Raw genomic sequence first — 11,111 nt, 5'->3', positions numbered from 1 at the left:
TCACCATAGAAAGTTTAATTTGGCCACACGGGAGTAAGATGCCAAGCTCTCCTCATACAACATGGGAACGAAGGGCATACTACTAGTATCCAGTATTTTTGTCACCTCCTCCCCTGGCAGATCTTTAGAGCATGTCAAACTATTCCCTGACGAAGATGAAGGCATGTCGACTGAGTTAGTGTGGGGTTTACTTCTGACAACCGGCACCTGATCAAGTGAATACAAATCTTGAATTTTTTGCTCCATTGGATCATATAGAGCAATTTTCTTCCCTGTGTTGAGCAGGATCCTCCCACCATCAGGGTCAACAGCTAATGGCACCACAACATTTGTCTTGACGGAGTAGTCAGGATATCCTTTCAAGTGAATTGTGTATGCTCTGCCCCATTGGCCGTGCTCTAGCTTCCATACATCCAGACTGTCTGCTACCGGGTCTGCTAGAACAACACATAACGCTCCGGCGAGCTCGACCACAAATGCACGACAACGGTTTCTGCTATGCCATGTGCGAAACCATGAAGGGCAAGGGATAACATCGAACATTTTTGTAATGATGTCGAAAGAGATAACTGCCCATTCGTGGCTCTCACCCAGCCTTGGTTCACTCATCCAGTACAGCATCCCATCAAGATAGGCAGGCGGCATATCATTCACAGGCAGAGGAGGTACGTAGTTCGAACAAGCCATATTTCTGGAGCCGCACCACCGTAATACGCAACCCAAGGAATATACACGAGACTCGAAGTCCTTGAGGTCATAGAAGATCTCCACCACAACATGGTCACGAATCAAAGGGTCAAAAGTCAAGCCAACGTTCTTGTTGCCGACAGTGAAAGCATGCTCTTCTGCACTTGGCATTCTTCGGGCTAGGTCTAGCTTCAGCCCCCCATTAGCGTAGCTGCTGTGGAAACCTGTACATGGGTTGCAGAGATAGTCCGCTGTCTCGGTGCTTACCAGGTTCAGTCCATGGCAAGGCTTAGAGCAAACCACCTTTCTATCAAGCAATGTACCGTGGCTAGGAGACCCTCCGAGGCATATATTCAATGGAGCAAAACTGAAACCCGATCGTCCAGTGCCCTTGCCCACAAGCATGACCTTTGGCCTTTTAATTTTATCCTGCATGTTCTTATGTTCAAAATATGAGTCGATAAAGTTTTGTTTCTCAATCAATATGAGCCACTGCTTGCAGACCAATTTGGAGCGCATTGCTGATTTAGCTGGGAGGCGGAGTAGGATATCTCTGGTCGCCTTAGCCCGGGCGGACGACGAGGCAATCTCTTCATCTGTTTTATGTACTGGAGCAAGGGTCTCTTCGACGAGACTGAACCTTGAGCTAGGGCGCTCATAGTGAGGAGACGAGTGTGTCTCCACGACCGAAAGGATTGTCTCTAGAGCTTCAGATTTTTGGTCATAGGTGTGAACCTGTTTCTCAAACTTGTTGTCAATCTTGTGGTTGCAAGTAACAATGATAATTTTCGTCCCTGATGATGGCCCGCAATTGCCAATAACTCTGGCAGATTGTGGCTTAATTAGATGTGTTTCCAACGGTCCAGATAAACTGATTCGATGATTCAGCGACCAGTGCCCCGAGCTATAGTCGCGCAGTTGCCAGATCTCCAAAGTGTCCTTGTTTCGAAGGTCACTGGCTAGACAGAGTTGGCCATCCATCTCCACTAGGTGCTCCGCTGTTGGCCAAGGTTTGGAGGCCGGGCATGCTCCTGGCACCCAGAAGGGCGGTGACGGAATGCACGCGAAGGTTTCGTCCGTGATGGAGAAGGATATGACAGCAACTCCCGGTTTCGTAGGATCCAGCAACCAGTGCAGGGAACCGTTGGCGAATACGGGCGGTAACTTGTTCATTGATGCGTTGATGACAGCAGCGCCTACCAACGGGCGCAAGTCCGCGGGAACTCCTCCGGCGACCGGCCTCCAGCAATCGCCGTACCGACTTCCGGCCGTGTAAACCTCGCACCTGACGCCGACCTTGTGATAGCACAACCCATTGATGAGCCTCACCACCTTGTACTCCTTTGTCCGGGCATCGAACCCCAGCCCGGTGGTGGACCTGGATGCGTTGTTAGTTGAAAGCGGCAACCGCGTGGCTGCCCGCGTGGCCGCGTTGCAGATGTAGTAAGCCGTGGTGATGGCGTCGTACAGAAGGATGAGGCCATGGCACGATGCGGGCGTCACTACTTCCAAGCAGTTGCCACGGGCACCGTCAATGGTGAAGAGCAGGTTCCCCCGATCTCTGGGGCGGCCTGATGACGAGAAGGGGCACGAGTACACCGCGGTGGAGTCGAATCCGGCGGTGGGTGAGATGTAGACCAGCTTCGGTGGTGCTCGGCTTGCGGCCGTGTGGAGGCTGTGGAACTCGTCGGAGGAGAGGAGCGCGGCCCAGGATCGGCAAACGGCCCGGAAGCGGAAGACGGATTTGACGGGGAGCCACTGGAGCACCTCTACGATCATCTCATACGGAAGCGACGCCCCGTAACCGATCTTCGTCATCGTCTTGTTGACCTCCGTAGGCATATCCTCCTCCATCATGTTGCTGCCACGCATCTTCAACGGCCAATTGAGGTCAATCAGTCAATGTAATGGAACGAAGCGACCTATGTTCTCGATCATAGCCTTCAACTTCGGCGTTCCCCAGCGAGGTTTGTGTGTACGGCGGCGCAGGCAAAGACTCGTGTTTTCAAGTCAGGGTGCGCGGGGATATGTTTTCAAGTATTTCGAACTGGGATAGGAATCGGATGCACTTTACACTAGGAAACCGCCAAGGACGGAATTTGTGATTGGATTCTCATTCAGGTCCAACGCGCTAGAAGGTATATTTAACTAATGCCTACTTAGAGCATCTCCAACAGGCGCGCTATATCGCGGCGCGCTAAAACTCAGAATCTGCGCGCGGTAAACAGCTAGCGCGCGCTGTGCCATTTTTTCCTCCGCCGGACGCGCTAATATGCAACGCGTGCGCGGAGCGCGCGCGGGCGCGGAAAACAGTTTTGTAGACTATTTTGCATTCACAAAGATCAAATAATCACACATAATTCATGAAACAAATGATACAAAGTGCAACATACATCACATAGTTCAAAAACGACACACGTAGTTCAACAATGACACACGACATATGGTTCAAATGGACAAAGTGGAACACATAAGCAGCCGTTGCATTACCGCTGTCGGCGCCACCTCTAGGGTTTGGCGGCGGCGCGGCGGAAGTGGTGGCGGCGGAGGGTGGGACGGAGTAGGGAGGGGTCGGTGGGTTGCCGGAGGGGTCGTCCATCGTCGGGATTTCGTCGGCGGCGCGCGAAGACGACGGATTGGGCGCTCGGGCGGCGACGCGGAAGAGGAAGTTTCAGCGCGGGGGTTTTTTCGCGCTTGGACGAGCGATGTCGCGCGGTGTAGCCGACGCGTCAGATATGCTGCTCCTGTTTGTGCAAAACGCCGCCCGCTCTAAAATTTTTACAGCACCGCGCCGTTTACCGCGCCTGCTGGAGCGCCTGATTCCCTCCCGCGCGCGGTATACCGGCCGTTTTTTTGCGGCGCGGCCGATATAGCGCGCCTGTTGGAGATGCTCTTAGCGATAGCGGGCTGGTGCCAACGCGGGCGAGAGCTGGGGCGGTATCACCCGCGACGGGGCGATAGCGGGGCTAGTTGGCGGCGAGACGGCAGCGCGGGGCGACGGATCCACCGCCCGGCGGTACCGCCCGGCTGCCGGCTGCCGCCCGCGCTGGCGCGGAGAGGGAGGCGAGAGCGGGGCGAGAAGGGGGCGGCGCGCTGGCGGGTGGGGGCGGTAGCGGGGCGGGAGCGGGTGGCGCGATTTGATTCATCCACGTCAGCAAGCCGTTGGGTGATGTGGAGGAGAGAGAAGTGAGAGCTGAGACTATAGCCCGTGCACTGGCACCATGGGGTGGGAGTGGGGTGAGAGTGGGGTGAGAGTGAGGGTAAAAGCTGACGTGGCGAGGCTATAACCTGTGATGCATTGGCACCAGCCTTGAGGTTTGAGTACTCTCTCCTTAGGGCAGCTCCAACGGGGCGACGCATTTCAGACGCCTAAAAGTGGTCGCGAGCGTCCGTTTGCGTCGCCCCGCGGACATATTTTGTCCGACTTTTCGTTTGCGTCTGGGTGTGCGTCCACCGGGGCGATCCATTTTTAGATTTGCAACACATTTAAAAATATAAAAAGTAGTACATTTCAATGCATAAAAACTATACCATGTAGATCTAGAAGACTAGACTACTTGCTTCCGGACGGGCCGACACCGTCATTGCGTCGCTCCATCGCCTGCTTCTCCGCCGCCTCCCGTGCGGCTGCTATGGCTCGGTGCGCCGCCGCGTCTTCTTGCAGGCACCGCTCCAGCCTCGCGTTGCCGAGCATCGTCCTTAAGCGTCTCGAAAGACTCGACGATAGCCCTCTGCTCCGCCGCCCTCTCCTCCGGCGTAGGCGCATCAGGGTTATCGGAAGACCAAGATATCTCGGAGTCGGAGTCCTCTGCGGCTGCGGCGCCTCCAGCCTGCATTGTTCCAGCTCGGCGTCCAACGCCGCGTGGCCCACCAGCTCCTCCTCTGCTTCCTGCGCCGCGAGTACCAAGGCCTTAGCGTCCCTGACCGGGTCGAGGAGGTCGCCCGTGCTGTCGCCGGAGTCGAACTCCTCATCGGAGCTCGAGGCCGGGGGAGGTGGAGTGGGAGGTGTCGGTGGAGGTGGAGGCGCAGCAGCCTGGCTGCGGCCGACGTTGCTCATGGTGGCTGTGGCGGAGTTTGAGCGGCAGCGGAGGTTGTGCGGCGGCTAGGGTTTTTGTGGGGAGGAGATGAGATGCTGGCGCCCCTGTTTATATAGACCAGAGGCAGGGCGAAGGCCGCGGCACGCGTGGCAACGCCATTACTTCGTGCGCAGAGGTAGGCGACGGTCGCGCGCCACGTGAGGCATCGCCATTTACGCGGCCGCAGACTGCCGAAGCGACGCCTCAGCGCCAGTACTGCCGGAGAAGATGCATCGACGCTGCATCACTGCCAGGTGGGCCAGAAAAAACGTCCGCCAGACGCGAGCGGACACTTTTCGCGTCCGCGCAGCGTCCGCAGAGACGCATCCCAGGCGCATATTTGGGCCAGGTTTGCGTCTCCGCGGATGGCCTGATCACTTTGCGTCGCCCCGCTGGAGGTGGTGCCAGACGCATTTCCGATCACGGCGGATGAAAACGGTCGCTCAGCGATCGTTTGGGTCGCGCCGCTGGAGATGCCCTTACCATAAATATAATGCATTTTTTTCAAAAGTTACAAATTTCATCAACTTTTACCAAGTTTATCGAGAGAATTATGTATGCGCAATACAAAATTTATATCTTACAAAAATATACATCACAATGAATCTAATTACTGATATTGATTTGATACTCTAGATACTAATAAATTTGTTTCCACATTCTTGGTCAAACTTTATATTGTTTGACATTTTTGCAAAAATTATATACACTATATTTTGACGAGGAGGGGGTATTTAATAAAATGGTGGTGATGTTCATGATCAATGCCATATATCTCTCACCTGCAAGCATATATTTTTAACCTATCTTTTGTACTACTGCAACTTCGCTTCTGGGTGAATTTCGACAAACATGGACCTTGATGCAAAATGGACCAAGTACTTGATATGATTCAGATTACTGTCCACATATAGATCTCGTAGTGTTGATTAGAATTTTAGCATACCAGGGAGACAATGTGATGTTGCTAGATAGATGTTTTTCGAAAGTTGTATTACGATCACTTGAGTGATCGGCTAAGAATTTAATGTCAGTGGGAATATCATTTTGTTACTCCTCCATTTTTAATTATTACTTCGCATTCTGGGTTTTATCAAAGTAAAACATTGTAAAATTTGACTAATTTTTCTAAAATTAACATCTACAGTATAAAATCTATGGTATTGGAATTATCATAAAGTACAATTTAATATTATATGCTTTTTATCGATGTTGAAATTTGTTCCTATAATCAAACATTACAAAGTTTGACCTTGACTAAACCGAAAAGGCAAAGTAAATAAAAATAGAAAACATATACTAATAGTGGGATTCAGGTAACAAATAAACCGATATTAGTTAGTTAGCATATAAACTCATCCTAGAGACGTTAAAGACTTCCCCATCGAACAACTCAAACAATAAGTTAACACCAGCAACCGGAAACAAATGACTGCAATTTCTTTGAGAGTCTCCTAACCTTGTTTCTCTAGGTAGGTCAAACCGAAACTAAATAGTATGGTACTTTGCTCCGTAGCAAGACATGGTTATTTGGCTAGTATAATCATGTTTTCTATGTGTTTCATGTGTACATATGATATATGCAGTGATCAAGCACACCACTCCATGTTATAGTGCGGAGTCATTGGTATAATACTTGTGGAACACCGTTTCACAAATATTACACTCAACATAGTGGCACACCAGAAATATCACGGGTCCAAAGATTCTCTTTTATTCATAACCACATCGAGAAGAATATAGAAGGTTTGATATCATCCTCGGTCCAATGAGGATTCACAGCAAATAAGAAATTTAAATCAACTGTATTGAAGCAAAATGGCACAACTAAGTCTGGCGCCATTTGAGCTCAGCAACCCGAGAACCCTTGCACCCAATGAGTCCGGGTTATGCAAGAGTCTAACACTCGTGAGAACCAATGCGGTTTCATTTTAATTTCTTTCCTTTCCCACCAAAAACTCCTGATTAGCGAATTAATGTGAAGGAAAATACCATACGGAAAGACCTCTGTCCCGCCAGCCGACGTGATTCATTTCTTCCAACCTTGTATCCTCTTCTAAATTTGGTCCTTCAAATATTTGAAAGAACATTTTTCTTAACAATAAATAGCAAATATATTTGTAGTGGCAAATAGTATGTAGGAGAGATACATGAGTTGTCTCAAGCATTATAAAATAAAGTTTAAAAGAAGAGCCATTCTTCCGAAACTTCAAATTCTTCTTCTATAACATAACATTGTAAATTTCCAAAGACACTTGAAAAAAAAATATAGATACCAAATCATATGCATGTAGCCATGAACGTAATTAAATTAATTTTAATCTGAGTCACAATGCCAAGACTACATGCACACGTGTGCGTAGCCATTAAAGTGGTCAGAGAATATTAGCAAGTGTACTCAGGGGCAAAGCTCCCCTTAGGGCAAGGTATGACAGCTTTCCTACCTTTATTTTTGGTGAATACATTAAGATGCACTTGTTTCTTTTGAATAAGTTCAGTGGTTAAATGGATTCTCTGTGAGAATGTTATGCTTGTTTAGTGAACACAGCGCAAATATAACTTCAAACCAAAAACAAAGAATACATAAAAACAAGACTCATTTTCTAGGTTTAATGTGAATAAGATTGATTTTCTTACAGAGATTTATCATACCTCTTACTATATAAAAGATAAACCTTAAGCTATTCATTATTAATACACGGAGAATTGCAGACTTAAAAGATTTCTTCAATTTTGAAAGGCACATCATGTTTCACCAACAACATTATCACCCCATTGAGTTGGCGTTGCTTTAATCACCATTCAAAAAAATCGACTGATTCATCGATTAGCCGACCGATTAATCGCTACTTATTGGGTCCCCGATTAGCCGATTAACTGATTAATCAGCCTATTTGCTCATTAATCGCTAATCATCGGTCGACCGAGTTGAAAACGATAAGTTATTTCCTTAACATTGCTTTTAACAGTGGCGAAGATAACAATTAAAAGCGATTTTCTCGGCGACAAGTATCATCAAGACCGAGTTGTGAACCGACCAAGAGATATTCAAAAGTGTCGATCCATAAAATTATAGAAGATTTCTTAGAAATGTAAAGCTTTGCTATTGAGCTAGCATTATTGGTATGTTTGTAGGTTCCACTTATAATCAAATATGTTTCTACTTTTATTGTATCAGTGATTGTGTTTGAATCATATATATCATTAATACCTCCAGACTATTTTTTATTTGCATCATTTTTTTAGAGTTCGTCCTATCGTTCTTCACCACTGAGTGTACCAACACCGGTATGCCAAGAAAAAAGCCCGAATATCCTAGTTGACGTCGCTAGGGAGTCGAGAACGTAGCAGCTCGGGCAAATGTTGCAAGAACAATCTCTTCGCAGCAACCATGAAAATATCCAAAATCGATCTAACAAAGAAGGATCCGAATACAAATTTTAATCTTCTAACACCACCATTGACGTAGTGAAATAGATATCGTCGTCAAGCGAAGGGCCGGAGATCACTTATTATAGATTATGCCATCTCCACTGAGCTGAGGCTAATAATAAGATGGCTACCAAAACTCTAACCTAAGCACTACGGCAGAACAGGGCGTTGCCGTGCAGCCTAAACGCACGGCAAAGGCCCAAATCCGCTCGGCAAAGTCTTTGCCGTGCGGCCGTGCACGGCAAAGAATGCACGGCAACGACCCGCCCGGCAAAGAGGCCTTTGCCGTGTGCCGCGGGAAAATCGCACGGCAAGGCCTTTGCCGTGCGACCCAGCTTTGCCGTGCGCCTTCGTCGCTTTGCCGTGCAAATTTCTTTGCCGTGCGGCTGGAATGGTTGCCGTGCGGCGCTCTTTGCCGTGCGCTCCGCCTCCAACCCGCACGGCACAGGGCGGGCTTTACCATGTGCTTCACCAACACCCCGCACGGCAAAGAAACAGACCAGCATCACAGGGCGCAGCGCAGTGCACAGCTGGAGGCTCTTTGCCGTGCGCATGTGCACGGCAAAGAAGGCCTTTGCCATGTGCATGTGTCTTTGCCGTGTGCATATGCACGGCAAAGATGCTGAAAAAATTCCAGAATTTTCCTGTTTCCCCATTAATCCCTGCATATGCAATTCACAAATACCAATAATCATCCAGATACACATATAGCACAATATATAGAGTATTTGCATCATCAACAACAAAGTTCATACATGAGTAGTCCAACAAAGTCCATACAATAGTTCCAAGTCGCATAATTAGTTCATACAAGCAACATCAACAACAAAGTCTCCAACATAGAATATTCCAAGTCGCACAACAAGTTCATACAAGCAACATCAACCTTCGCCACTTCCTTGTCCTTCTCCACTTCCTTGTCCTTCTCCACCTCCTTGTCCTCCTACAAGTTCATAGATGCATAAGTGGCATGGAATGACTAAAATTGACATGTAAGAACTAGAATTGACATGGAAGAACTAGAATTGACATGGAATGGCTAAAATTGACATGTAAGAACTAGAATTGACATGGAAGAACTCGAATTGACATGGAATGGCTAAAATTGACATGTAAGAACTAGAATTGACATGGAAGAACTAGAATTGACATGGAATGGCTAAATTGAACATAATCGCTATAATTGACATGAAATGGCTAAAATTCAACATAATGGCTAAGAATGACATGGAATGGCTAAAATTAACATGGAATAGCTAAAATTGAACATAATGGCTAAAATTGACATGGTTGAATGGCTAAAATTCACAAGTGACATGGTATGGAAGAATTAGAAGTGTAGGAGAACTCACCTAAAAACTGTTGCAGGCTCCGGATGATGCCCGTATTGTTGACGGTCAAGCCAGGTGTCAGCGGGCTCTGACTTGGCGCTTGCTGGAGGAGCGCCAACACAGCCGGATCAGGCGCGGGGATCTGCAATATCCAAAGTTTGGTTAGACAACAAACAAAATTGAGACGGAGATATTAAGTTAACCACTTACAAAATGGGGGAACATAGGAGGACACGACGTGCTAGGAGCACTACTCCCCGGTGGGGAAGTCAGCACGGCCTGGTTCATGAACATCTGCTGGAACATCTGCTGCTGTTGTTGCATCTGCTGCAACATCTGCTGCTGCATCTGCATGCTCTCCCTAAGCTGCTGCTGCATCTGCATCTTCTCCTCTTGGTTCCTCCGTTCCCTTTCTTCCATCTCCGCATACGTTGTGTTGCCGCGATGTCAGTAACATTGCAATGGAAAACATGTAATGAAGCGTAGAGGATCGACGAAGAACTTACCCGTAACTTCTCAACAGCTAGGTCCGAAGCCCGTGGGCGGGTCTTGATGACCCACAAGTATAGGGGATCGCAACAGTCTTCGCGGGAAGTAAAACCCAATTTATTGATTCGACACAAGGGGAGACAAAGAATACTTGAAAGCCTTAACAGCGGAGTTGTCAATTCAGCTGCACCTGGAAACAGACTTGCTCGCAAGAGTTTATCAGTAGTAACAGTTTTATAGCAGTAGCAGTAGTGAAATAACAGCAGCAGAGTAACAAAGACAGCAGTAGTAATTACAGTAAACATCAAGATTAAAATACCGTAGGCACAGGGATGGATGACGGGCGTTGCATGGATGAGAGAAACTCATGTAACAATCAAAGCAAGGTATTTGCAGATAATAATAAAACGGTGTCCAAGTACTAAGCAATCCATAGGCATGTGTACCATATTTAGTCGTACGTGCTCGCAATGAGAAACTAGCACAACATCTTTTGTCCTACCAGCCGGTGGCAGCCGGGCCTCTAGGGAATCTACTGGATATTAAGGTACTCCTTTTAATAAAGTACCGGAGCAAAGCATTAACACTCCGTGAACACATGTGATCCTCACATCACTGCCTTCCCCTCCGGTTGTCCCAATTTCTGTCACTTTGGGGCCTCGGGTTCCGGACAGCGACATGTGTATACAACTTGCAGGTAAGATCATAAAATAATGCATATCATCATGAAATAATAACATGTTCAGATCTGAGATCATGGCACTCGGGCCCTAGTGACAAGCATTAAGCATAACAAGTTGCAACAATATCATCAAAGTACCAATTACGGACACTAGGCACTATGCCCTAACAATCTTATGCTATTACATGACCAATCTCATCCAATCCCTACCATCCCCTTCAGCCTACAGCGGGGGAATTACTCACACATGGATGAGGGAAACATTGTTGGTCGATGGAGAGGCGTCGGTGGTGATGATGGCGATGATCTCCTCCAATTCCCCGTCCCGGCGGAGTATCAGAACGGAGTTTCTGGTCCCGAGACGGAGTTTCACGACGGTGGTGGCGTTCTGGAGGGTTTCTGGCGACTTCGACT

The 11,111-nt window shown here is 47.9% G+C and overlaps 1 protein-coding gene across 1 annotated transcript; it reads right to left on the bottom strand.

Annotated features, from left to right (window-relative positions):
- LOC127348349 (uncharacterized) lies at positions 1–2,587 on the bottom strand. Its single transcript, XM_051374401.2, has one exon. The coding sequence runs from the start codon at positions 2,557–2,559 to the stop codon at positions 1–3; it is 2,559 nt and encodes an 852-aa protein (XP_051230361.2). The 5' UTR covers positions 2,560–2,587.
- Positions 2,588–11,111: the final 8,524 nt, after the last annotated feature.

The sequence above is a fragment of the Lolium perenne genome, chromosome 4 (genome assembly GCF_019359855.2).
Source record: "Lolium perenne isolate Kyuss_39 chromosome 4, Kyuss_2.0, whole genome shotgun sequence".
Taxonomy (NCBI): Eukaryota; Viridiplantae; Streptophyta; class Magnoliopsida; order Poales; family Poaceae; genus Lolium; species Lolium perenne.
Note: the sequence above shows the minus strand (reverse complement) of the source record. Positions and strands in the feature narration are given on the sequence as shown.

What these genes read in the sequence shown, in the direction of transcription:
- LOC127348349 (XM_051374401.2), bottom strand. Translation starts at nt 2,559, where the DNA reads ATGCGTGGCAGCAACATGATGGAGGAGGATATGCCTACGGAGGTCAAC.